This window comes from Prionailurus viverrinus, chromosome D3 (assembly GCF_022837055.1).
Source record: "Prionailurus viverrinus isolate Anna chromosome D3, UM_Priviv_1.0, whole genome shotgun sequence".
Classification (NCBI taxonomy): domain Eukaryota; kingdom Metazoa; phylum Chordata; class Mammalia; order Carnivora; family Felidae; genus Prionailurus; species Prionailurus viverrinus.
In genome coordinates this window covers 8,795,343-8,821,949 of record NC_062572.1, presented here as the reverse complement: position 1 = coordinate 8,821,949, position 26,607 = coordinate 8,795,343, and the positions used below count along the sequence as shown (strand labels likewise).

The 26,607-nt window shown below is 41.3% G+C and overlaps 1 protein-coding gene across 2 annotated transcripts in view; it reads right to left on the bottom strand.

Annotated features, from left to right (window-relative positions):
• The window catches only part of TCTN1 (tectonic family member 1), a 28,564-nt gene extending 3,940 nt beyond the window's left edge, over positions 1-24,624 (bottom strand). For both annotated transcript variants that reach the window (XM_047826692.1, XM_047826691.1), the window contains exons 1-12: positions 24,331-24,624; positions 21,181-21,301; positions 14,336-14,466; positions 12,833-12,984; positions 11,041-11,128; positions 9,445-9,554; positions 7,641-7,667; positions 3,219-3,353; positions 2,559-2,684; positions 2,088-2,173; positions 1,407-1,547; positions 96-258 (exon numbers count right to left, since the gene is read on the bottom strand). In XM_047826692.1, coding sequence (XP_047682648.1) covers positions 96-258; positions 1,407-1,547; positions 2,088-2,173; positions 2,559-2,684; positions 3,219-3,353; positions 7,641-7,667; positions 9,445-9,554; positions 11,041-11,128; positions 12,833-12,984; positions 14,336-14,466; positions 21,181-21,301; positions 24,331-24,550 — 1,500 coding nt within the window. In that variant the 5' untranslated portion in view covers positions 24,551-24,624. The remainder of the gene's footprint in view (positions 1-95; positions 259-1,406; positions 1,548-2,087; positions 2,174-2,558; positions 2,685-3,218; positions 3,354-7,640; positions 7,668-9,444; positions 9,555-11,040; positions 11,129-12,832; positions 12,985-14,335; positions 14,467-21,180; positions 21,302-24,330) is intronic.
• Between the last annotated feature and the right edge of the window lie 1,983 nt (positions 24,625-26,607).

Sequence of the window (26,607 nt, the reverse complement as noted above, 5' to 3'; positions counted from 1 at the left end):
CTTAACAGCTCCCCTACCTCCCCACGGGGGAGGGGGAGCAGTGGGAATAGGAGAGACCACTCGCGCGCAGGTGCGGCCTTCCGCTTCCCCTTTACCTTCATGTGGGGCGCCTGGGTGATGAAGTGGATGGGTACCCAGTCCAGCACATCCTGGGCCCGGGAATTTCCAAAAGGGGCCACATAATCCGGGAAGCCATGGCCCTTCAGGAGGCTCTTCACTTTCTGCACTGCGAGCTGACACGTGATGGCTTTGGTCAGTCTCGTGGGAAGGAAGAAGAGGTTGATGCAATGAGGCTGTTGTTCATTCCAACAGTTTTCACCGGCTCAACAACACACGTCCCCTCTCCAGTTTATTTTTATTTTCTCACTCCAAACCCATCATCTGACAGAAGCCAAACTGTCTCTAACTCTGAAAAACCTCGGTTAGCTCTGTACAAGCAGAGTTTCCATGGCCAAAAGTTTGGGAAATATTGCATGCCCACATCCCTCCTGAAGCACACTGGCATATTAGAGGCTCTCCTTACAGTAAGGAATCATGTTTTTAACTTTAGTTTGGTGTTGCTCAAACATATTGATTGGACCACAGACATACCCCTACTGACTCTTGTGGAAATGTAGTCCCTGAAACTCCCTCAGAGAAATACTGGTCTAAAGTGATCAGAACCAATAATGGAAATGGAATGTGTTGGTCTAACCAAAACAAGGCTATAATTACCCTGAGGGGAGGTAGGGATGGGAAGTGTAGGGTAGGAGAAGAAAGGGGTAAGAGCCAAATCTTGGTCTTCCATAGTGGGGACTCAATAATTCCTAAGACCAAAATACCAAGAAGCAGCAGTACATAAAGGTTATTCACAGTTGGGAGTAAGTTTCCAAAAACTCAGCTATAGGAACTGCAAGAGATTGCCTGCAGAGTGGGGGAAATGAGGGTAAGCCATGCGGAGCTAACATTTTACGTTATATGTATGTTTGATGTTAACACGGTAAAAACACAGATCACATGCAGGCTTCCTCTCAATGGGCTTGTTGCACTATGTAAATTAAATTTCAGAAATATAGAAAGGACTTTCAGGGACAGCTTTTTTTGTTTTTTGTTTTTTTTGCTGTGAACTCAGATGCTATGTATGCAACCTTAAAATCAAATCTCCAAAAGCCTTGAGATTTTTACTCTGCCACATCTGATAAGAAAAATGATCTAAACAATTTTCCTTTGAATCATGACAAATGGTGTATGGCTGTGAAAACTAAAATTAGAAAACAAAGGTACTGTCACTAGTGCCAACAGGTCACACGGTGGCTTTCACATGCGCTTGCAGGCTGATGGGGAGGTTCGACTGAGATGGGGGAAGAGTAGGAATGTCTTGTTTTCTGATCAACACAAGTTCCAAAAGAAACAAGTTTCTCTCTTACCTTAGCTTACAGCCAGATTGCATATCATAACCAAATAACACTGGGGTCCGGATCCCCTCGAGTGCTAAGCAGTCTTTCTCCGCTGTGCTTCGAAGAATAGTAAGTTGTCCATATCTGTTCATGGTCTGAATAATCCCAGATATTCACAGAAAGTTAAGGGACAATCACCCAGTACAAAAGCAGTCCGATTTTCAGGAGACAGTGACACATGTGTGACATGAAGTGAAACCCAAATATCCCTTCTCTAGGCATCTGCGATTTTGACAGTTATTTCCTGGGACAGAGCAAAAAACGGTTCTATTCTCCTTGATTAGGAGATCCTCAGAAGGAAAATCCTCAGAAACCGTTCCTCCTTTAAAATATTTCCAATTTTTCAAAATCACTAAATGTGTTTAAGAGTCTCTGTTTAAGTATGCAATTAAATATATCTAAAAGTCTGTCAACTTTTCTGTCTTAAGATTTTCACTATAAAACACGTTTTCCAGGGTCACGCTGTTTCACCCCCAACCACCCCACGTACCTCACGTGCTCTGCGGCCAGACCCACCACCCACCAGAGCCAACCAGAGAAGTCCTGGCCAGAACTAGCCTCCAGCTCACAGGACTCTCAGCAATAAAGAGAAGAGCGACACACACAAGGGGACAGGGAAATCAACCTTGTCTACAGAACCAAAAAGGATATCCCTTCTGAGGCTGAAATCCAGCAGCTAATGGGAGCCCTACAACATAACCAGGGTTTCCACTGAGAGGAACCGGCTTTGTATTTTGCTGAAAAGACAAAGAAGAAATGCCCCCAAATAATTCTTAATAAGGAAATAGGGTGAAAATAAAATGCTTTTCACAGTGAAATCTAGGATTTCCAACCAATAAAAGAATTCCTCCCCCCTACTCAGAACTATAAATATATCTGCTGAGTGTAGGAGTAGATCATTCTATAAAAGAACAAGCTCACATGGAAGAAAATCTTACTCCCAGAAAGGATAAGATACAAGGACTCTGCCTGATTTCCTCACAAACACATGCGACATAAACCCTTTGTTTAGTACAAATGGATAGATGGTAATACTTCTAAATTGGGATACCTTTTCCCCTAAGAAGTTATGGTTTCTTTTTATTTGCAATTAAATATGTGTACAAAATTGATCAAACCTACCTGAATGAAACGAATTTCAAACTTTTGCTCAAGTGGAAGCATTGCACTGCTCACTGTCCCCAGAAGGAGAGAGAGATCAGCTTTGGTTATTTCCCCTGCATCTGTATATGTGAGGCTGTACTTGACCTAAAAACAAAACGATACTCCAAATCCACCTGTTCCTGTTGCATTTCTGTAGCTGTATTAATAATTCAAAATACATATGGAAGGCAAGTCCTTTCCCATTTCTCTATTCATGGAAGCTTTTCTGTCCTGGCTCATCAGACTTCAGGACGAGTTGCCTCACCACCCCCAGCTGACAGCGTCATCTGAGCCTCTCTGTACCGAGTTACGTGTATTCCAAATCAGCAGGTTTGAGCAGATCGTGATCAGTCCATCTCCGCAGGGGAAATGTGGTAAAACAACAGCAACGACAAATTTTGGTATATTCTTGAAAGTCACTAGGTTTGTGGAGAAAAACCACACGTGATTCTTTCAGAGACCCTAAAGAAGCATCCTCTAATGACAGAGCATGAAGGCAAGCAGGAGGGCAAGCCAAGAAAACCAACACATCAGAATGGGCCAGAGCCCCCTCTGAAGGGCGTCCAGGTCCTCCCTCGGGGCCATGCAGCCTGAGTCTGCCACACAGACTCTGCTTTCAAAGCCAAACTGGGCACCTACCTCAAGAACAACGTTAGTGCAGATTTTAACGTCCCCAGCCTCAACAAGAGTCTGGTTCAGTACATCTGTGTCCTCCAGTCGGGCTAGCGTTTTATTCAGAGACTCCATGAGGATGGACTGAACAGTGATAGGGATCTGCCAAGTAAAGGAGATGGCTCACTGAGGACACCGTCCAATAGAGATGAATCGGTTACAGTAACGAAAAACTGGAGACAAACTCCGCCGACAGACTGCCAAGCAGGGAAAAGCATGCCACACAACAGTATGCATATTATAGTTCCACACTTGCAAAAATACATTTGCTTATATGTAGATATATTTACACAGAAAATACTAGAGAAGGATATTACCAAATCTTTCTAGGTGGTTATCTCCGAAAATCTATGTTCACACAAAAACTTGTACACAAATGTTCACAGCAGCATTCCTAACAGCCAAAAACTGAAAACAATGCAATGATCCATCAACTGATAAATGGAAAAATGTAGTATGGCCATACAAAAGAATATTATTCATCCATAAAATGGAATGAAGTGCTGATTCATTCCACAACATAGATGAAAACATGATGCTAAGTGAAAGAAGCCAGACACAAAAGGTCACATATTACATGATCCCATTTATCGGAAATGTCCAGAACAGGCAAATCCACAGTGACAGAAAGTAGATTAGCGGTTGCCTAGGGGTTGACGGAGAGGATTAGAGAAGAATGAGGAGTGCCTGCTAATGAGCACAGGGGTTCTTTCTGAGGTGATGAAAATGTTCTGGATGGCTCAGTTGGTTGAACGTCTGACTTCAGCTCATGTCACGATCTCACATTTCGTGAGTTCAAGCTCCACCTCAGGCTTGCAGGAGCCTGCTTCGGATCCCGTCTCCTCTCTCTTTGCCCCTCCCCAACATGCGCGCGCACGCTCGCTCTCTCTCACTCTCAAAAATAAACATTTTAAACTAATTAAAAAATGTTCTGGAATTAGGTAGTGGTGATGGTTACACAACCTTGTGAATATACTAAAAACTGCACAAATCGCACACTTAAAAATGGTGAGTTTTATGGTATGTGAATTGTATCTCACATTCACATATATTCACCTCCAGAGCACAGCTCCTACCGATAAATGCACTCATTCTGTACACACGAGCACATTCTGCACAGTCCCAGAACAAAGCTCCCTACACCCCCACACCCTCCCTGAATATACCCTTGGCCCACTTCACACCCAACTTCTACACACACCCTTACACACACACACACACACACACACACACACACACACACACACACAGTGGTGGGATCATGGTAAGAGAAAACAGAGACAGATAAATCTTTCAAGCAGAATCAGGAAGCTCTGCTTAACCCAATGCTATTAAAGGACATTTTTCATGGGGCACGTGGGTGCTCAGTTGGTGGAGTGTCCGACGCTTGACTTTGGTTCAGGTCATGATCTCACCATGTGTCGGTTCAAACCCCGTGTCGGGCTCTGGACGCTGACAGCATGGAACCTGCTTGGGATTCTCTCTCTCCCTCTCTCTCTGCCCCTCCCCTGCTTGCGTGCTCCTCTCTCTCTCCCTCCCTCAAAATAAATAACATTGTTTTAAAAAATAAAGGACATTTTTCATTTATGGCCACAGCCAGCAGGACAACAAGCAGCAAGCAATCCTTTACATGGCTCAACCCTCCAGGGAGTTGGGCCTCTTCATACCATGTGACAAATCTGATGTTTGCTTTAAATGTCAGTGCTCAGAAATCACTGTTTAGGAAGGAATCTAACTTGTATCTAGTTGTTTATATTGCTTTGAACTTTGCCCTCAATCATGTACCATGCTGTTTATAATTCAAAATTACTAGGTATTTAAGCTGTCATTTTATAGATAAATAAGTAGTTGTTACACATCTGCTCCCATGACCAAGAGGACCTGTAACTGTCCTTATAAGTCAAACCTCTAGGAACGTGACAGGGTTTGGAAGCAAAGACAAGCTGTCATGTGACAACAGTGGCAAAAGGGCACCACCAAGCACCACAACACCCTCTGCATAACAAGCCCACCAATCCACGTAAGACCTACATAGGGAGTCCCTTGCTATGAGTTAATGAACTCCTCGATTTACATCCTCAAAAGACAACTCTGGATCTCTTTATCTGAACCTACTGATCCCTGGATCAGCACGAATCCTGGGTTCTAAGAAAGCGCACACCCTTCCACACCAGCCTGTGATGGAGCCATTCCGGTGGTATACAAACGTAGTTGGCAAAAACCGAAGGGCCCAGGTTAGACAAGCTCTGGAAAGACTGGTCTGGCAACAGCCACTGCAATAGTCACAGAATGAAAATGGTGGGGCTACTCTGGTTTCCTGAATGTCCTATTCGGTCCTATCCCACCCCCAAGCTACCCTGTGGCAAAGAACTAAAGCATACGTAACAGTGGAAATATAGTGCCGTAACTTAATCTTTCATTGATGGTTCAATAGATATTAACAACGATTCCAGGCAAGCCTAACAGGCTGCACTTAACGGGGAGCCTAGATCCAATTTTTATACTCCTGATTCTCTAACAAATCTTGGAAGTTGCTTTTTAAAAATCTTTATAAACAATCTCTGATATTAGTTGATATATTTGTCCTTTAGAGCACAAGCTTTGGTATCACACAAATCTGAGTTCTAAGTCCCAGTGCCACTTCCTGACTGCATGGCCATAGGAGGCAGAGAAGGAATGTGTGTGAAGCTTGTAACTGGGGGCCTGGCACACAGTATAGCTTGTCCAGTGTTGTGGTTGAGAGTCAGGTCTTTGGAGATTCCTATCCCAGCTCTGCCACTTCCCCACTGGGCAGCCTTGAGCAAGCTAATTCAACTGCTCTGTAACTCATGTGCCAGGGAGTGACAACAGGCCCTACTCCCAGGACTGCTGAGACTAACAGACTAATGGACTTCAGACGTGCATAGGAATGAGAACAGTGTTCAGCACGCAGCACGCCCCTTCCCATAACACCCGTCATCCTCACACTAGGTCTTCCCTGCTTGATTGAACCAATCCCCTAGGCACTGATTCAATTAACACGTAACCCACTGAGTACCCAGTACATACTAGGCACCAGCTTACTACTATGGGTATGTCATGAACAAGATGGACAGGATCGCTGTCCCCACAGACCGTTCAAGTTTTGAATGGTAGAATCAAAGCACTTTGATTTGAGGTATTTGAAAGCTAGTCTATTGTATGGTTTTCAAACTGGGTTCCTGGGAGCCATAGGTTCCTCAGAAGGACTAAACAGGAGAGAGATGGGGAGGCCAGGCAGGTGGAGAGCTCTGGGCCCCACCCCTGCTCCAACCAGGGGCTTTAGATTCAATCCAACTTAACACAGTAGGGAGAGTTCTGCTTAAGATCACATTTGAAAAACTCTGAACAAGTTTGAAAACACCTTCACAGATGAGGAAATCCAGGCCTACACACAGAAGTGTGAAGTCCCAAATCACATGACTATTTCCTTTCAAACGTCTACCTCAAACACATCCGTGTCTAGAGACTTAACGAAATCAATTACAGTAGGTATCACTGTCCCAAGTGCTCCCTGGGCACCAGACACTGTGCAGAGTACCTATGTGCATTCTCCCACTCAAGCTTTACACCTTTTCTGGGGCACACACTTACCATCTGCTCAACAACTGGGGAGTGAGGCATATGTCATATGAGAAAATAACGGCAAAGTTGAATTTTGAACCAAGGTCAACCAATTCCATGAGCTTTGGTGGGAGACCACGACAAGGCCATCAACTTGGTCCTCCTTGGGAACTGTATTCACAGGCACAGGGTGCAGACCCAAAAATAAGGGGTAGATCCATGTTCCTTTGCTCTAACATACCCACGAGAAGACCTTGGCCTCCCGACCACAGCCTGACAGAGCCTCTGGAGTGGGGTTGGACAGAATCGACACCCATACCTCAACCCCTGAAGCTATACCAAGAGGGTTCAGCTCCTACACAAGTGTGGACATTCACAGGACCATTCACTGTTTCTACCTTCTACCCCAGACAGATGGACAGACGGCATCCTGGTAGCTAACCAGCTCTCCTGACAGGAGACCAAGAAGACCTAAAGGGATGCCTGGAAAGCACAGAAGCCAATGGGTGTGAACCCATTGTCAATAACATAGCTAAACCATTTAAATATGAAAAAGTGCAAACTATGAAAACAGGGGTTTTGAAAATTTTGTATTTTTCAAAATTTTACAAATTTTCAAAATCGGTAATTACAAAAAGGTCCTCCACGAAAGAGTTTCCCTATTTCATTTCTGTTTGCCTTTTGGCAAATGTTTTTGTTATTGGCAGTAAGGTACCCTTCTAATCGTAAGCGTATTCATTTCAAAGGGCTCAGAAATAAGACCATATATTATAATCTATCTTACTTTCCACCAAGAAATACTCTTACCTCTGCCTTTGTTCTTAAACCAGGCACCTAAACAAAAAGAAACAACAAATTTTGTTAAGTACAATGGAAAGAAACATTTCTATTGCTTTTTCAGACCGCAGGTTAAAGGATATATTCAACTTATCACAGACTTCACAAAGAAGAAAACAGTTTCCTTAATCAAGACTTGCCACCTACATATTTTTATATCTGTCTCCTAATCCAAAGGTAACTTTATGTCTTCCTTCTATATTCATTTCTTTTAGACTGGAAGCTTAATGGAACAGCCTGACAGAGCTGGTCTCTGGAAGCCTCCATGCTTCACTGTAATCTTTACGTACTTTCTACATGGTCACCAGTGACACAGTACTGTGGGGGAGATGTGGCTCCTATCCTCCTAGGTCACCCTCCTGCACCTGTCCTCACTGGAAGGCCACTGTCACCGGCCCAGGTGATTCCACAGCCTCCTAACTGCTCTTCCTGCCTTTAGCCCAAACTACTCAATGGCGAGCTCCTGCATCCCCAACACAGCAGAGTACTCTTCCGAAGGCCTCGACCTCCCTTCACTCTCCATCCCCGTCTCCCCCAACCTCACTTTTCATCATAAGACACCCTACCAAGCCAAAGGGAACTTAGGGGTGGGGGCTGAGTAGACATGTTTGGGGAGGCCTGGGCTGAGAGCGCGGAGACTGCACGCTTGAGGGGCTACTTCCAGCACCACCATGAGAGGTCAAATACCTGCAAGGATTCAAAGATCTACATGGCTGACTTATGAGGAGGGGGAAGAGGGGAAGAGGGAAAGGGATGGGAGAGGAAAAGCTTAAACTTGGTTCTGAAAACTGCAGCCCAGATGAATACTGATGTCATGGACCACCCTCCTCCCTTCCCGTTCCCCCCAAAATAAGGAAATCAGGAGGTGAGGGTTCACAGCAATCATATGGTTTTTCATTATTGAAAATAACTTTTACCTCTCACAACCCTCCATGCCATCCACCAAGTGGGCCAGTGGCCTCTCTTATTGACTCCCTTCCAGCTTTGGTCACTGCAACCAGAAAGAAGGGGCCTCGATAACACCGTGACCTCTTCCCCTTCTCCAGAAATCCTATCTCCTACCTGTCTTTTCCTGCTTATTTCATCAGTGAACCAGAACGTGGATTTTCTATTCTTTTCCAGCCTGCTTCTCAGAGAGGTATCTTTTTGGTGCTAAAGTGATTATTTCTGCCACAGACATTAAGATGTTTTTATAATTTCTAAAGTTTTCAGTTCTTAAAGTTTTTTTTTATTCAGGAGACAGACATTATCGGTTACCATGAAAATGAGTGAGAGCCCCCGCCCCGCAAAAAAAAAAACAAAAACCCACAATGACTAAAAGCAAAATATGAGCTATGTAAAAATAAAAATTAAATTTTAAGTGATTATTTCAATATCTTTGGTAACAGTAGACTGAAGAACCAGAGAAGACAAATTTAAACTTGAATTGTCAATCAGGTACTGAAATTTTTCTATACTTGTCATTATTTCAAAAGAGCGCAAAGAACATGAGGTGCCTGGGTGGCTCAGTTGGTTGGGCAGCCAACTTCAGCTCAGGTCATGATCTCACGGTTCGTGGGTTCGAGCCCCACATCGGGCTCTGTGCTGACACCTTGGAGCCTGGAGCCTGCTTCCGATTCTGTGTCTCCCCCTCTCTCTGCCCCTCCTCTGCTCATGCTCTGTGTCTGTCTCTCAATAATAAATACATGTTTAAAAAAATTTTATAAAAAAAAAAAGAGTGCAAAGAACAGAAAACAAACCTGATGAATAAGTTTCGCTTCAAAATAATTCTTACCCTCAAAATTTTAGGGCTGCTGTAATAAGCCATGCCCAGGGCTTCAATTTCTTCACACTGTGCCAAATTTATCCTTCTGGTGCACTTAACAGCTTGGTTCACCAGAAATGCTAGAAATCATAACGTTCCCAAGGGGGGAAAAAGAGAGAGAGAAGAAATTTTTCAACTGTCCAATGGTAACTAAAAACTTGTAATCTAAGTAAAATCGTAAAATAAGTTATAACACAGATATACAACATGCTTCAAATAGGGTTTAAGAAACTGTGTTTTGAATAGGTTATACATTCACACAATTCAAAAGGCACAAAAGGATATTGAGAGTCTCTCTCCAACGCTTGTCCCCTTCCCCCCATCCCCGCCCTGGCCCAGCCACCACCAGAAACAACTGCTTGTCTCCAGAGACAATCAGCGTCAAGTTTGTTGTGTATCTTTCTGGAAATATTCTACGCAAATAAAAGCGTGGGTATATGTATTTTTAGTATTCCTTTCCCCTTTTAGAAACAAATATGTGCTATACATTCTGCCCTTCACTTTTTTTCACTGAACAATATATTTTGGAGTTCAGTCTAGCTCAGAATATGAAGAGATTTCTCCTTTTTTTTTTTTAGGGATAATCAGTATTCTATCATAGATCCGCCACAATTTATTCAACCAGTTCCACATTAATGGACGCTTAAGTTATCTCTGGCTTTGCCATCACCAACAATGCTGCGATCTACAATTTTGCATGTGGGCCAGACATTCTGTAGGACCAACTCCTAGAAGCAGAACAGTGGGTCAAAGGGCATATTCACCTGCAATTTTGACACATACTGCTAAATTGCTCTTCACAGAGGCTGTACCAATTTGTGGTCCCACCAGGTATGTAAGATCAATGCCTGGAGATCAAGACTCTCCAGAGTCTTAAATTTCTTAAGCTTTGCCAATCCATTGGATGGAAATGGTATCTCAGTTTGGTTTTAATTTACACTGTTCCTATTGTGAGCAAGATTGAGCATCTTTTCAACAGAATCCACTTCTATTCCTGTACGAAATGATGTTCCATTCGGCCACATGTGACCATACACTACTCAGCTAGCTTCTTCACTGTGATGCTGCCTTAAGGATTGGAGAGCCATGTCTGCTGCCTCCCACTGCCAGGATGGTGACTCCACAGTGTCTATGATGCTCCTGAAAGGAGAAGCAGGATCTATGGGAAGCAGCTGCATGGGCTGCTGAATGTTCCTCAGTTTCCTCATGGAAAAACACGTGGAAGCACTTAATACAATACCCAGCACAAAGTAAGTGTTTAATAAACATTAGCTATTGACAAACTTTAGCTCCAGTGAAGAAAGAACTTCCCCCAAGCTTGGCAGGGTTAAACAACGGTGGGCTGGTTTCGGGTAGTGAGTTCCCCATCACTACAAGTGCTCATGCAGTCACATGGTAGAAAAGATTTGGGCACTGGTCGGGAATCTAAACTGCATAACCTTTGAGACCTCTTTCAAAGATAGACTATTTCTAGTTATGAAGCCTGTTCCATTATGACTACTATAAATTTAAACTAAGAGCAAACTCTGTTTATAGAGAGAAAGAAAAAATTGCCCACTGTCTTACCTGCAGGGTTATCATCAGTGCAGAGAGATGACGTAAGGGGAGAGGGAAATCTCAAGAATGAATCTGAAGTCTGCAGACGAACCCCAAACTGTGAACAGACCAACCAATAGCTATTATGGTGCTATTAAAAGCATTCATTCAACACTTACTAGACACCTACTATGTGCTAGACACAGTTACAGGCATCAGGAACACAGTAATGAAAAAACACAGATATGGTCCCTGCCCACACGGAGCTTACACCCATATGCCCCATCCCTTTCTTTTAAGGATATATGTCTCTGTGTGTGAACATTATTGTATTTGCAGGGTTTTTGTTTTGTTTTTTTTTATTACAGAATTCCTCCAGAGAGGTATATAAGAAGTTGACATAGCATCTTCCAATGCAGACAGAAACTGGGTAGCCAGCAACGGAAGTGAGACAGGTAGTTATTTTGTATTAGCAATAATTATTTAATAACAGATACGGTATACATCAAAATCATAAAAATGATAGGCCTTCTTTCCGAAAACCAAACCATGTGAAACTTTTCCCCAATATTCAAATCAAAATTTGCAGCTATTGGGCATACAGCCAATTTTCTTGAATCTCGGTACCAACAAGGATCTAGGGAAACAAGCCCTCTCCTTCACTGGACCTGGGAGTTTAAACTCCTATAATCTTTCTGGAGGGCAACCTGAGACAGAGGTTTTAAACTTCCATTCATTTTGCCCAAGTTAATCCAGTTATAGGAATGTATCCTAAGGATTTAATCAGACAAAGATAATACATATCTATCAGAATGTTCCTTATGGATTATTTATGATAGCAAAAACCGGAAACAAATGTCTGTTAATAGTGGAATGGTTCAACAATAAATGATGATACATACACAGAGGGTATACTTTGTATCAGTAAACTGTAGCTCCGACAGTAGCTCTGATAAGTTACTTTCCTAGACTGAAGTTTCTTTTTCTCATCAGTTAATGGGGACAAGACGCATTATTTCAGGGTTGTGTGAAGTAATGTCTGGAAAGCTTTGCACAGTGCCTGGCATGTGGAAAATGATCAAGAAATGGTAATTTTTATATTGATATGGGAAGATGCGTAAGATTTATCACTGAATAAAAAAGGAAGCTTACATAACAATGTAGATAACTACAAATCCTACTTCCATACAATACTATACGTGTATATTTTTACAGATGCATTTAAAAATCAGGAATATATGTTGATCTATTAACAGTGATTTCCAATGTGCATTTTCATGGACACTATGGCCTTTCCATCATATGTACCTCGATGCTTTTACCTTTTAGAATTAGCACAGAATGTTTTTATATTTCTCTTTTAAGATGTTTCCAAAAAATCTGAAGTTTATTCAAAGTTAATGTATATTACATTGAAAAGTTTACTAATGGATAGTATATAAAATAGCACACATTTTTCTAAAATCTGTGAAACTAAATACAGCTTTGAGAAGTGGACCAGGCACACAACTAATCCACTCTGTGTCCCCAACAGCATGACTCACACACTCTGCTGCGTCTTTTGAGGTGGAGAAGCACAAAGATTTCTGCAGAGAAAAATGTAGGCTTACTAAAGAATAAAAAAACCTTATGTTAGAATTCAACTACTCAATTTTAATCTTTGTGATCTTTGATTTGTAGGCATGAACATGAAGTTTTCCCCTCTGTAATGTGAATTCTGTCTCAGGGAAACCAGTTTTGCTGATAATATACTGAAAAATTAACTCACAAGGACAGGATATTTGCAACAAGATGAATGGACTTAATCAAGTTCTTGATTCACCTCATATTTTGCAGTATCTGGAGCATCTGACTGGATTGTGAAAGAAATCTCTGATTCTGAATTCAAGGAAAAACCATCAGATGTTTCCATCAATTTATCAAAATTATTTTCATCAGGCACTTCTGGATTAATAAATGATAATGCAGGTTTATCTGTTTTTAGAAAAAGTATTTTAAGTCAGCATACAATATAATATGAGCATTATATATAACACATAATATTTTAGAAACAGCTTTTAAGTAGCATTAAGGCTGATGTGAGGGGGGGCCTGGGTGGCTCAGTCAATTAAGTGTCCAACTTCGGCTCAGGTTGTGATCTTGCAGTTCATGAGTTCAAGCCCCGTGTCAGGCTCTGTGCAGACAGCTCAGAGCCTGGAGCCTGCTTCAGGCTCTGTATCTCCCTCGCTCTCTGCCCCTCCCCCGCTCGTGCTCGCTTGCTCGCTCTCTCAAAAATAAACATTAAATTTTTTTTTAAAGGCTGATATGAAAAAAAAAAGTGTCTCTTTCCATATTTACTTTACCCAAAATTTCTCGAGTCTTATTAAATAAACAGGATCCCTAGATTCGGCCTGTTTCTCTAACAGTGTGGAAGTAATGGTTTGTAAAGCCTGCAGGCGAAGCACAACAAAAGCCAATAATAATCAATCTTTCTGCAGCCCACGGACTGGGGAGCCAGCTGCATCAACCTCTGAGGTGCAGCTCTCTGCAGATGGTGACCGGGACAAAAGACTGTGTTTCTACCATCACGCAGCCACCTCCAACCAACGCCCAGGAGAACAATGTGCTGTGTATGGAATAGAGAGGAGGAAATGGTATGCTCAGTTGCCTGGTCTTACGTCATAGGACCCGACAATAACTGACCAGTCATTACTTTAGATTACCAATCACAGAGCATTCACCTGGTTTTCGACTGCAAGGGAACGAACTCAAAATATAAAGACGTTCTGAAAAGATGATGAAGTTTAAGCAATAAAACCATAAATATGTCTTTGATCTTGGATATCTTAATAACACTTTGCACTTATATGTACTTTTGGCTCTAGACCCCTATCTGAGCTCAATGCTCAGATAAAAATAAAGATCCTGTTTTCATGCAAATATTCTTAGTAAAAATAAAAGAGAAAAAAGGAAATTGAAACCAAAGCTGAACCTGATTTTCAACCATTAAAAAACCAGGAGAAAATAAAAAACTACATAAATATACACACAACCTAAATAAATCTAGATTCCTACGCATGCCTACATATTATAAACACCTGTGAAATAAAGTATGTAACTTCAAAAGACAACTACATAAGCACATTAGTTTTAATGAAAACATACGTGCCCACAGGCCTATCAAGTTTTTGCAGTCGCCTGTGAGAAGGCCTCAGAAGATACACCTGAGCCAAACCATAACCTGAATGCTTTAAATCTAACTGAATGAGACATTTGTTCCATAAAAGAACTTTTTAAAGAAAAAATTTCCAGGGCTTCTCAAAGTATATCAGCATCAAATACTTACAGTTTGTAATATGAATGCAGAAAATAGATGGATTAATCTGGTCAACAAGTTTAAATATCCTTTGAGGTGGGTTTGCTGTAAAATTCAGTGAATAGATGGCTGCTTTTTGACTACAAAACTGACTATCACCCCTGGAAATTAAAAAATAATAATACAAAATTTTAAGGCATATGCACACAATCTTAGCAAGATTATTTTAAAACTGTCAGATGCTTGTACTGTACTATGTTAACAACTACATGGAAGATATTCATGAAAGCGTGATGTTAGAACTGAATCCATTTTTATTTGGTTTATTCAGTGTTAAAATGTTCAGCATTTGAAACTTTTTCCTTTAACAGAGAAAATATTAAGACAAGTAGAATAACCTTTAAGGAAATCGTATCAAGTACAGAATATAGATCAGGGTATAATTTTGATGTAAATGAACCTTGTAAAACTCTGACACCATCAATTATAAAATTTTGCAGAACTTCAGATTGTTTACAAGTACCCAGAATGGATCCAAAATTCCTTGTCTTTAGAATAAAGCTGCCTTCAACAGACTGAAAATCAGAAAATGTGAAGTCATCTGGAAGTTTGGGGGCTTAGAAGTTAGGGTACAGTCAAGACTTCAACCAATCCCAGATTTGACAAAGTGTAATCATTTTGATACAGGTATGGTGTGAAGATAGCAAGGTAACAAAAATGGGATCATATTCTATGTGCTGCTTTTAAGACCTTTTCTCAGTATATACTGCCCAACATTTCTCATGTCATATGTTTTTGCAATACTATATGAAATGGCTTCATTCTATACCAATTTATTTAAGTAAGCTACCCCAATTTTTTTTAGCCAATTCTCTACTGTTGGTCTAGGTTGTTTCTTGCCTTCCCCGATTACATATAACACTTTAACATCACCCTTGCACATATTTATGAACGTCTCCAGCTATTTCCTCAGGCTGTGTTCCCTGAGGTAGAATTGCTGGGTCAAAAGGTAGGTGTATTGTTCAAGGCTTCTGAGACATACTGCCAGATTCCCTCCAGAAAGGGAAGATGCATGCTCACCAGTACTGCAGTTAAGAGTGCCTATGTCCCTGTACTATTGCCAAGAATACACATTATTCAGTTTCTACACTTTGCCAATTTCACAGGCAAAAATCTGCTATCTCATTGTTTTAATTTGACTTTTCTCATTTACTAGTGAGTGTAAACATTTTTCCATATGGTTATTGCTCACTGGTATTTCTTCAGTAAGGTGCTTCTTCATACCTATTCAACATTTTTTATGAGGATATTTGTCTTCTCATTGGTTTGCAAGAATCCATTTTTTAAGAATCTCGAGTGTCATGTGTTGTAAATATTTTTTCCCTGTTTGCTATCTTTCAATTTTATGGTGTTTTTTGTCATAAATAAGTTTTAATCTTTTTTTTTTTTTAAGATTTTATTTTTGGGGCATGTGGGTGGCTCAGTCAGTTAAGCATTAGACTCTTGATCTCAGCTCAGGTCCTGATCTCAGGGTCATGAGTTCAAGCCTGGTGTTGGGCTCCATGCTGGGCATGAAGCCTTACTTAAAAAAAAAATTTTTTTAACCCAAAAGTTTTATTTTTAAGTAATCTCTACACCCAACATGGGGCTTGAACTCACAACCTTGACATCAAGAGTCACATGCTCCGTGGACTGAGCCAGCCAGGTACCCCTTGATTTTTTAAATAAAATTATCAATCTTTTATGGTTTGCCTGTGGGCTTATGCTTAAAAGACATTCCTTAACCCAAGAACAACAAATTTCACCTATATTTTTCTTTTTTTCATTAATTTTTTTAACATTTTACTCTTTGATCTATTGGTAATTTACTGATATAATGCTATGACGCAGAAGTCTAACATTTTTACTTTTCAATAGTTACCATCTTACATCATTTACTGAGTGATCCAAACTTTACTCCATTGTTGTAAAATCATACTTACTATACATTAAACAGGAAAAAAATACATAGTATTCTGTAGGTTTTTTAAAATCAGTACACAGAATGGATTTTTGGACTATTCTCATCCTGATCTACCTATCTGTCTTGAAGCAATATGCATTACTTTCATTACTATAATGTTACAACATGTTTGAAAGCTGATAGTTTGCTCTTCTTATTCAATAATGTCTTGGCTGTTCTCAGGTTTATTCTTCTAGATGAATTTTCAATCATGCTGATGTATTATCCACCCCACCCCCATCTGACAATGGAATTACACTTCAAATTAAGGTGTTTTTTTTTTTAACTATTTTTATCTATTTATTTAATTACCTGAGAGACAGTGAGCAGGGGACAGGCAGAGAAAGAGGGAGAGACAGAATCCCAAGCACGCTGCGTGGTACCAGCACACAAACCATGAGATCATGACCTTAGCCGAAATCAGGAGCCGGATGCCCAAGTGAGCCACCCAGGCACCCCTACAAATTAAGTTTTTATAAGTTAAAGTGTTTACATAATGATTCTTCTCATCCCACTACAAAAATTATCTCTCCATGTATTCAAATGTTTTAGGTCTCGCACCATATTTCAGTTTTCTTCACATAAATTCTAAGTACTTACGTTTTATGTGACATTTCTATGGGGTGTTATGAATAGGATCCATTTTCATTATATTTTTTGATGGTTATTGCTAAAGTATAAGGAAGCTATCAATTTTATAAGTGGCTGCTTTTCCAAAAGCTCTGTATAATTCTAATGGCATATTGGTCATTACTGTGGGCATAAAGAACCTATAAATAGTATTTATGAGAAAAGATCCAGCACTAAAAAATTTACGAGGCCTACTGCATCTTAAAGGATGTACAGGAGTTAGAGAGTGCAAGAATGGCATTGGCCAAGGATGGGTAATGTACTGATGGGGTCTAGAAAATTCTTGAGTACCAAAGTTCGGATGCATGGAGGAGACAAGACGGGTTAGTAGGAAGTAGGATCTGAAAGAGTTTGGGGATAGATCTGAATCGGGATAGATCTGAATCCAGGCTAAGAAGTATGTAGGTAATGAGAGCTTCTGAAGGCTTTTTTATAGCAAGCGACAAAATGAGGTGTGACCTTATACAGAGGGAGTAGGAATGGACAGACACAAGGGCTAGTGTAAAGAATTCAGTAGAACGGAACTCCTTACTCTTCCCCTTCCAGTCTGCCTGCTCTCAAATCCTGTGCAGTGGAGGGGTATCGGTTCTGCATATGTCTCTAGTCACGACCTTCAGCGTGGGGAGGAGGGCACCTGTTCATCCGTATCTCCAACAGTTTCTTACTTGGTTCCCTGCCACCAGGCTTAGCCCCTATGACCCATCATCACCCGTGCTGCCGCAGAACTGCTTAAGGTGGGAATCTAATCCCCTCACCCCCGGCATCCTGCAGAGTTCAAGACAAAACCCAAACCCTCAGTGTGCACACAAGGCCCCTCAGGATCTGACCCCGGCCACTGCAGCATACTCCTCTCAGTCCCGCTCTCCAGCCACACTCAGCTACCTGCAGTTAAGGCAGCAGGCCAGGCCATACCCCCTCACTCCCAGGACTCTGTCACGTGGCTCCCTCGGCCTGGAATGCCCTCCCCGATTCCATGCCGGCCAACTTCACATCCTTCAGGACCCAGCTCAGATTGTCTTTTCTAGAAAGACTTCCTTAGTCCAACTGCCCAGGTTAGATGCCACTCTTCTCAGTTGTCTCAGTGCCTGGGGCAGCACTGCCACCATTCCTCTGTCTCCCTTTGTCAGTGAGCTCTTGGAGGGCAGGGCCGCATGTAGCTCATCTTCTACACTGGTGCTCATGGAAGCACGAGGTGTGAAAGACAGCTAGATGGAGAAGGCAAAGAAGAGGAAGGAGTCAGGGTAGCCTGCAGGTTCTGGCCTGGCTGTCTTCCTGAGAGGACAGTGGTAGAGATGTCAAAAGAGAATACCAGAGGGCCAGTTAGGGGTGGAGGGGGGAAACTCACCCACAGAGTCAACTCACTTCTAATGAGGGCCAACTGTGTGGCAGGAGCTAGACTAGGCACTAGTGACAGAAAGTATGTAAGAGGGATATTAATCTTGATTTCATGAACCTCACATCTGGTGAGGAAAACAGACATTAACTTAATAACCTTAACAATAAATTTACAAATCATTAATTAGCTGCTGACAGTTAAGCATATGTAAACAAACCTTTTATGAATTAGAACCTACATAATGAAAATAATTAATTAGGATTATTAATTTTTATTTCATTATTTCTACACTTCGTATTTAGGAGAAAGTCGTAAGTAAAACTAACTCATGGGAATGCAAACTGGTGCAGCCACTCTGGAAAACAGTATGGAGGCTCCTCAAAAAATTAAAAATAGAACTACCCTATGACCCAGCAATTGCACTACTAGGTATTTATGCATGGGATACAGGTATGTTATTTCAAAGGGGCACATGCACCTCCATGTTTATAGCAGCGCTATCAACAATAGCCAAAGTATGGCAAGAGCCCAAATACCCACTGATGGATGAATGGATAAAGAAGATGTGGGGGGCACCTGGGTGGCTCAGTCAGTTAAGCGTCCAACTTCGGCTCAGGTCATGATCTCACAGTTCATGAGTTCAAGTCCCACATGGGGCTCTGTGTTGACAGCTCAGAGCCCAGAGCCTGCTTCGGATTCTGTGTCTCCCTCTCTCTCTGCCCCCTCTCTGCTCATGCTATCTCTCTCTCTCTCTCTCTCTCTCAAAAATAAATACACTTTAAAAAAAATTTTTTAAGCAAATAAAAAGATGTGGAGAATATACATATATCTCTCTCTCAAAAATAAACTTAAAAAAATTTTTTAAACAAAAAGATATGGAGAATATATATATATGTACACACACACAATGGAGTATTACTCGGCAATCAAAAAGAATGAAGTCTTGCCATTTGCAACTACGTGGATGGAACTAGAGGGTATTATGTTAAGTGAAATTAGCCAGTCAGAGAAAGACAAGTATTATACGACTTCACTCATATGAGGAATTTAAGATACAAAACCGATGAACATAAGGGAAGGGAAGCAAAAATAACATAAAAACAAGGAGATACAAAAACATAAGATACTCTTAAATACAGAGAACAAACTGAGGGTTGCTGGAGGGTTTGTGGGTAGGGAGATGGGCTAAATGGGTGAGGGGCATTAGGGAGGACACTTGTTGGGATGAGCACTGGGTGTTATACATAGGGGATGAATCACTTGAATCTACTCCTGAAATCATTATAGCACTATATATTAACTAACTTGGATGTAAATTAAACAAATTTTTAAAAATGAATATTTATAAATGTAACTTTTTAAATGTAAATAAATAAATAAGTAAAGGGGGCAGAAAACTAACTCAAAAAAAATTCTGAGGTCCTTTCCTGAGGGCACTATGGATTCAGCTCTAATGTCTATACCAGGAGTCCACAAACCACACCTAATTTTGTAAAACTTCATTGAAACACAGTCATGCCCATTCATTTACACATTGTCTATGGCTGCTTTTGCTCATCAATGGTAGAGTTGAGGAAGTTGCAACAGAGACCACTGGTCTATGAAGCTTTTTTTTTAAGTTTATTATTTATTTTGAGAAAAAGAGTACACACAGGAGGGGCAGAGAGGGAGGCAGGGAGGGTGGGAAGAGAGAGGAACAGAGAGAGAAGCCCAAGCATACTCCACATTATCTTGGTGTGGAGCCTGATGCGGGGCTCAAACTCATGAACCGTGAAATCATGACTTGAGCCGCAATCAAGAGTCGGTCGCTCAACTGCCTAAGCCACCCAGGCACCCCTGGCCTGTGAAGCTTAAAATATTTACTATGTGGCCTTCCACAGGAAAAGCTTGCTGACCCATATTCTAAATAGTCTATATCTAAAATTCAGTATTGACTAATAAAAAAAAAAGATTCTAAATAATCATCTCGAATTGGAGCTGAAATCTCTCTCAGGCTCCTGTTACTTACTAAGGCAGAAAAGCAGAATGGTTTCTAACAAAGATTTAACTATGATGTAGCCCAGATAACCAGAAAAGTAATCTGACTACAACATACCATTCTCCAAACATTTTTACAATATTGGGAGTAGATTCACTTTCTCATTGATCAATAAAATAGTTCTTCATGGAAAAACACATCCTACTTCCAAAAAGCATTCAATCTGTCAAGTATCAACTGCTACAATTTACTACAAATTTAGCTACAGAGATAGCTAAATTTAAGTTAGCTATCTCTGAATAATAAATTGGTCCCATCCTGAATAAATTAACCTCTTTTAAGTGCTATATTTTTCAAAGAGCTTTGAAATCTGAATTACGAGAAACAAACCATTCAGAAGAGATTATTTCTTAACCTGATAATCAACTGGGAATGTTATTTGCCATTATTCTCCTATACAATGTGAACTGTGAGAATCCCCAGTAGATTTACACATCATAAAAGTATAAACAAAGCTTTCCTATCTGTTTAATTTTTTGTTACAAGTACTATATCCACAACAAAAGCTGTAAAATTAAACTGCATTTTTCACCCTACGCTATATACATGAGACTAATTCACCTATACAAAAACGTGCACATTATCTGTTTACAAATCAGAGTGAAATGTAATTCAGTCTCTGGAAACAAAGATTTCCTTATACTCTCAACCAAGCAGACTCTCTCTTCTCTTTGGCCTGCACTATCAGCTGGCTGGATGCAAATAAGGCATACTCCAAACATATTGGTTTGGACAGCATGGCTTCTGAATGATGCAAAATTCAGGAAACCAGGTATGGGTTTTTCAGCCTGCAGGAGTTTTCACTTTCTGTCCTCAAATTTTATAATCTTGGTTCAATTCCATCAAAACTGCATGCATCACAAACTTACGTGACACTTGGAACTGAACAGGCAGAAAAGACACTGAAATCCACGGGGCTGCAATCAGGATCACAACAGCAGTTGACGTCACACTGTGCTGGAGACAAGTCACAGACACACAGAGCAGCAACTACAGAAACAAAAGAGGTGGGATGCAGAACTTCACAATCAGCAGGGAGTGACTGCCCCCTGCCACTGCAAAGTACCAAAAGTCCATATCATACAAAAGGTCCATTTGATTTTTCCCACTGCACTTCAGGTTGGGGGCAGAGAGGGAAATTTGTGAAGTGAAAATTAGTCAGTTTGAATACTCCTCAATCTGAAGTTTCCCCAAAATAGCTAATCATCTGACTCACTTGGAAAGTTCTGTTTGTGCTTTACCTACAAAGACTCTGATTTGGTAAGCTATGAAACCCAGACATTTGTGTTTTTCAAAACTATCCAGGTGATGCTGATAATTTAAGAACCAGCATGCTAAATCACTTGCCGGACCATAAGAACCTGGTGTAATAGTACAGATTCCCAAGCCCCTCCTCTGGAGACTCTGATTCAGAGGAAGAGCCCAATGAAGGCCACCAGGAATCAGGGTTCTCAATCTTATTTCTCTCCTCAGATGTCACCTTGCAGCTTTAAAACAGAGCCCACATTCAAACTATTAACCAAGAATCAAACTGGCTCAGGTGCTTTGTACCTGGGGTTCTGGAAATATCTTTGGTAATTTAGACAATAAAACATGGGGGGGGGATAGAAAGGGTAGAAATCTCCCCAGTTCACAACATTTAATTTTTAATAATGACTATCTGGATTTTTAAGTCTCTATTTTATTCTGTCAAACAGGGGAGAGATAACCCTTTTAAAGATGGCAGAGCATAAGAATGATAAACAGGGAATTCATGGTAGTAATTATTCCTGAGAAGAGGAGAATAAGATCATGCTTCAGTCTTACGTAAAATGTTTTGTTTCCTTTTTCAAAAAAAAAAAAAAATCTCATGCAAAACAAACAAGGATCTTAAGCAAATGGTGGTAAAGAGTCAATTCAACATTCTGATTTGCATGAATGAACTACTTCACAACAAAAATCAGCTTTACAAAATACACCTCAAAAAAGGTACAACAGCATCCTCTGGAAGGAAGTGTAAGAGGAAGGTTTTGCCAATAAATACACAATCCTTTCTTCATCTGAGACACAAAAGTTTTCCCCCTTAAGCTTACATACTTCCCTCTAGCCAAGGACTCTCCTATGTGCTTAGAGAAATGAAAAGGCAACGTGTGCAAGCTAATGTAAAAAAAAAAAAAAAAAAAAAAAGTTGTTTAGGCTCCCTGCCTTATGTGCTTAAAATTACAATCTTGACTTGTTTTTCAGAACTCAAAACCCTTGTAAGTAACTATATGACCAGTAAGGACAAAGCAATAGTGTTTAAGAACACCACTTAGGGAAGAAAAAAAAAAAAAAAGGTCTCTATCCAGGATGTGAGTGCACTTAATCAGCCAACAAGTATCTGCTGAGCGCTCCCAAGGTCTAAGTAGCGCTCAGCTGCTCTTCTAGACCTCTTAACATCTACATGCCTGGCTCTAGAGCAAGATATTAATGAACAGAGCTCAGACCAAGAATGAAGTTATCACTTTTCTCTTCTACCTATAACCCATTCTGCACGTGGTGTCCAGTTCTCCACTCCATCAGCCCCTGCTCCAACTCAGGGCAGGGGTGGGACCTAAAATCAGGCAACTAATTCACCTACCCAGAAAATGGGGATAACCCACACCATTGGGAATTAAATGAGATACATTAAGATGAAAAGCTTAGCACAGGGCCTGCTGCTACACAGTAAGCAGTTAATAAATGCCAACTGTCATTTCTTACCATTATAGTCACAGATCTAGAGAGGGGTCCTTTAAAAAGATGAAATGCAAATGCATCCGCCATACTGGAAAAACAGCCCTGAACACATGCCCGAATAATGATGGTTCAAGAATAGATTTATTGTGGGGAGAAAGTACATAAACAAATGGAATACTTAGATGGATAAAGGACAACCCAGTCCCAACCTTAGAGAATTGTGGATATTGAATTCTGTTCCTGTATATCATTTATTTACCTCCCCTAATTCACCAAATTGACAGTTTCAATATAGAAGTTTGGTTAATATATACTGAAACAGAAAATGTAAAAATGTATTTCTCTGTACGTTTCCTTACACATAATGTATAAAGGAGGCCCTCTGGAAAAATGATGATTCAGGAACTGAAGTCCTACAGTACATGGTGTCAGCCAATCACGACTTTTCAACTAATACTGAGCCTTACTCAAGATCTTTTTCTCTCACAAAGGAAAAAAAAAAAATACTGCATGCCTATTGGGGTTACAGTCAGAGGACTTACAGTTTTGATGTTTTGGTCTGGTTTATTTTTTGAGATCACAAACCCCTTTGAGAAACTGCTCACTGCTAAGAACCCTCACCCAGAAAAAAGCATATTCACAAAATTTTGCACTCTGAGCATCTCAGGGTTACAGCCATCCCCTTAAGTCATCCATGTCTTATCACATTATACAATATTCACTAATGTGTAACTCCAGCATTAGGTCACTTTCTGAGAAATATGTTAATTATCCCTCAGGATGAATCCTCAGAGGTGGGCATCACCCCTCACCTCATCGCTTCCCACCTCCAACTCAACATGGGAGGAATCCTGGGTTTTCATAACTGAAGTCAACAGACAAGGGCCTAGTCACATTTAGTAAACTAGACATCTGGCGTCTCTTTTTGATAAATCAAAAGTTCAACGCATCCTACGCATTCAACTTCCATAACTGCCCAGAAACTTTGGATTTGCATAATTTCACCTTTGGCTGCAAAGGTGTAACAGTTCGTTCATTATTACCTCTAGCATAATGTTGTCCAGGACCACTGCAAGTAATTGCAAAGATTTTATACTGTCACGCTCTGTGAGCCTCAATTTTCTCATGTGTCGGGGAGGGATAATGAGGTCTATCTACCCTTAAGGGCTGCTGAGAGACTCAAAGCCTATGAAATACTTAGAAATGCCTGCACACAGCTGCGTGTTCCATAAATGTTAACTATCATTATTACATCCTCACCCGGGCTAACCGCTCCAGGTTGGATCACTCTGGATCCCCAGGAACTGCCACTTGGTACCCACCGTCCGTGACCGGAGTGGGCCTGGGGCCAGAGAAGGGCCCGGGGGCCTTGGGGGTTCCGGGGGGCCTAGGAGACAAGGCGGGTCGGAGAGTCATCCAGGCTGCCTCCGTAGAGTTGAAGCCCTCCGTCGTCACGGGCGGGGTGGCAGCGGCCTGGGCGCTCACGGAGGCGCAGCAATCCAGGAGCACAAGAAGGAGCGGCCGAAGGCCGGGGGAACCCATAGCCCGGCGGAACCCCACGAGACCCGCAGCGGGGACCCCAGCCGTTGCCTGGCAACCGCGGCCTGGCGCGGGGCATTATGGGAATGGTCCCGCGAGGCCACACGAGACCGCGGTGGGCGGGGCCTGGGTAAGGCCGGCTACGAGGGGCGGGGACAGGGGCGGGACGCGGCGTGAAGACCTGGGGTGGCGTGAAGCTAGTGGAAGCTAGTAGGGGAGAAGGGCTTGTAAATCCCCGCAGCAGTTTGCAAGCCAACTTCCAGGCTTGTTTAAAAAATGCGTGTTTCTAAGTACTTTCCCGGGATTCAGACTCAGTAAGTCTGGAGTAGCGTCCAGGAATATATATACATATATATATTTTTTTTTTAATTACGTGATTTTTTATGGTATTTTTGTGCTATATTATATTGCTAGACTCTATTTTTTATTTTTTATTTTAGAGAGAGCATGAGCAGGGGAGAGGGAGGGGGAGAGAGAGAGAGAAAGAGAAAACTTAAGCAGGCTGCACACTCAGCGAGGAACCCCACGTGAGGCTCAATCCCATGATCCTGGGAAGGTAACCTGAGCCGAAACCAAGAGTCCAATCCTTAATTGACTGAGCCACCCAGTCACCTCCAGGAATCAATATTTTTAACAAATGTCCTGACGCAACCAGTGACAGGAGGGAAATTTGGGAACCTATCCCCTAAAGCTACTAAATATTTTTTTTTAATTTCTAATGTTTATTATTTTGAATGAGAGAGACTGAGCGGAGGAGGGGCAAAGAGAGAAGGAGACACAGAATCAGAAGCAGGTTCCAGCCTCTGAGCTGTTAGCGCACAGCTGGACAAGGGGCTTGAACCCACGGGCATATGGTCATGACCTGAGCTGACGTTGGTCGCTTAAACGGCTAAGCTACACAGATGCCCCTAAAGCTATAAATACTAAAGGAACACAGAGAACACATCACAGCCCTTGAATTTTCTCCATGTCATACACTGTTGACACTTGCTTTGCCTTTTTTGTTTTAGATGGCCAGATCTAAGGAGGTCGCCAGATAACTTCTAGTCACCCTGTTGTAATAAGGGGGACAAATGAACACTTTTTTTACAGACAAAAAAAAAAATGATGAAAATTAAGCAGAATGATTTACAAGTTTTAAAAGAAAAGAAAGAAAACGAATCTGTATGTAATTCTACCAAAGGGGATGGAGACCACAAGACTTAAGAAAGCCCCTACAATCTAAACTGGCTTATTTATAAAGATACCCCAGTCCAGGGATGTTGGCTGTATCATTGACCCTTAATCTCCTTACAATTCAGAAGTAAATGTCAAAATACTTAAAATCTCATGGTATTTACTCACGAGACACATTTACCAATTCATAAAAATACCAAAACAGTACATATATCTAGTTTGTTAAATTTAGCAAAACTAAATCATCAAAGTGGCACCTGTAGCACCTTTGTCTGGCATGCTGGACAAAGTGTAGAAAGATAAAATTGGATCAAATGTATACTACAGATATTTCCTTTTTTTTTTTCTACAAAGGATTACTTTAACATCTGACTGAAATTCTGGACCACTTTTAATAACTGGTGTAATGCTTCCCTTAAAAAAAAAAACAACTGTATTTTCCAAACCTTTATTTCATAACTTCTAAATCCAGGACTTACTGTTGTTTTTTAAAACCTTCTCTTCAGGGGCGCCTGGGTGGCTCGGTCGGTTGGGCGTCCGACTTCAGCTCTGGTCATGATCTCGCGGTCTGTGAGTTCGAGCCCCGCGTCGGGCTCTGGGCTGATGGCTCAGAGCCTGGAGCCTGCTTCCCATTCTGTGTCTCCCTCTCTCTCTGCCCCTCCCCCATTCATGCTCTGTCTCTCTCTGTCTCAAAAATAAATAAACGTTAAAAAAATAAATAAATAAAACCTTCTCTTTACTTCCAGGTACTAATTTCCTTCCTTCCTTTCTTTCTTTCTTTCTTTCTTTCTTTCTTTCTTTCTTTCTTTCTTTCTTTCTTTTTTTTAAGAGAGAGAGTGGTAGGTGCAGAGAGAGAAAGAGAATCTCAAGCAGACTCCACACTG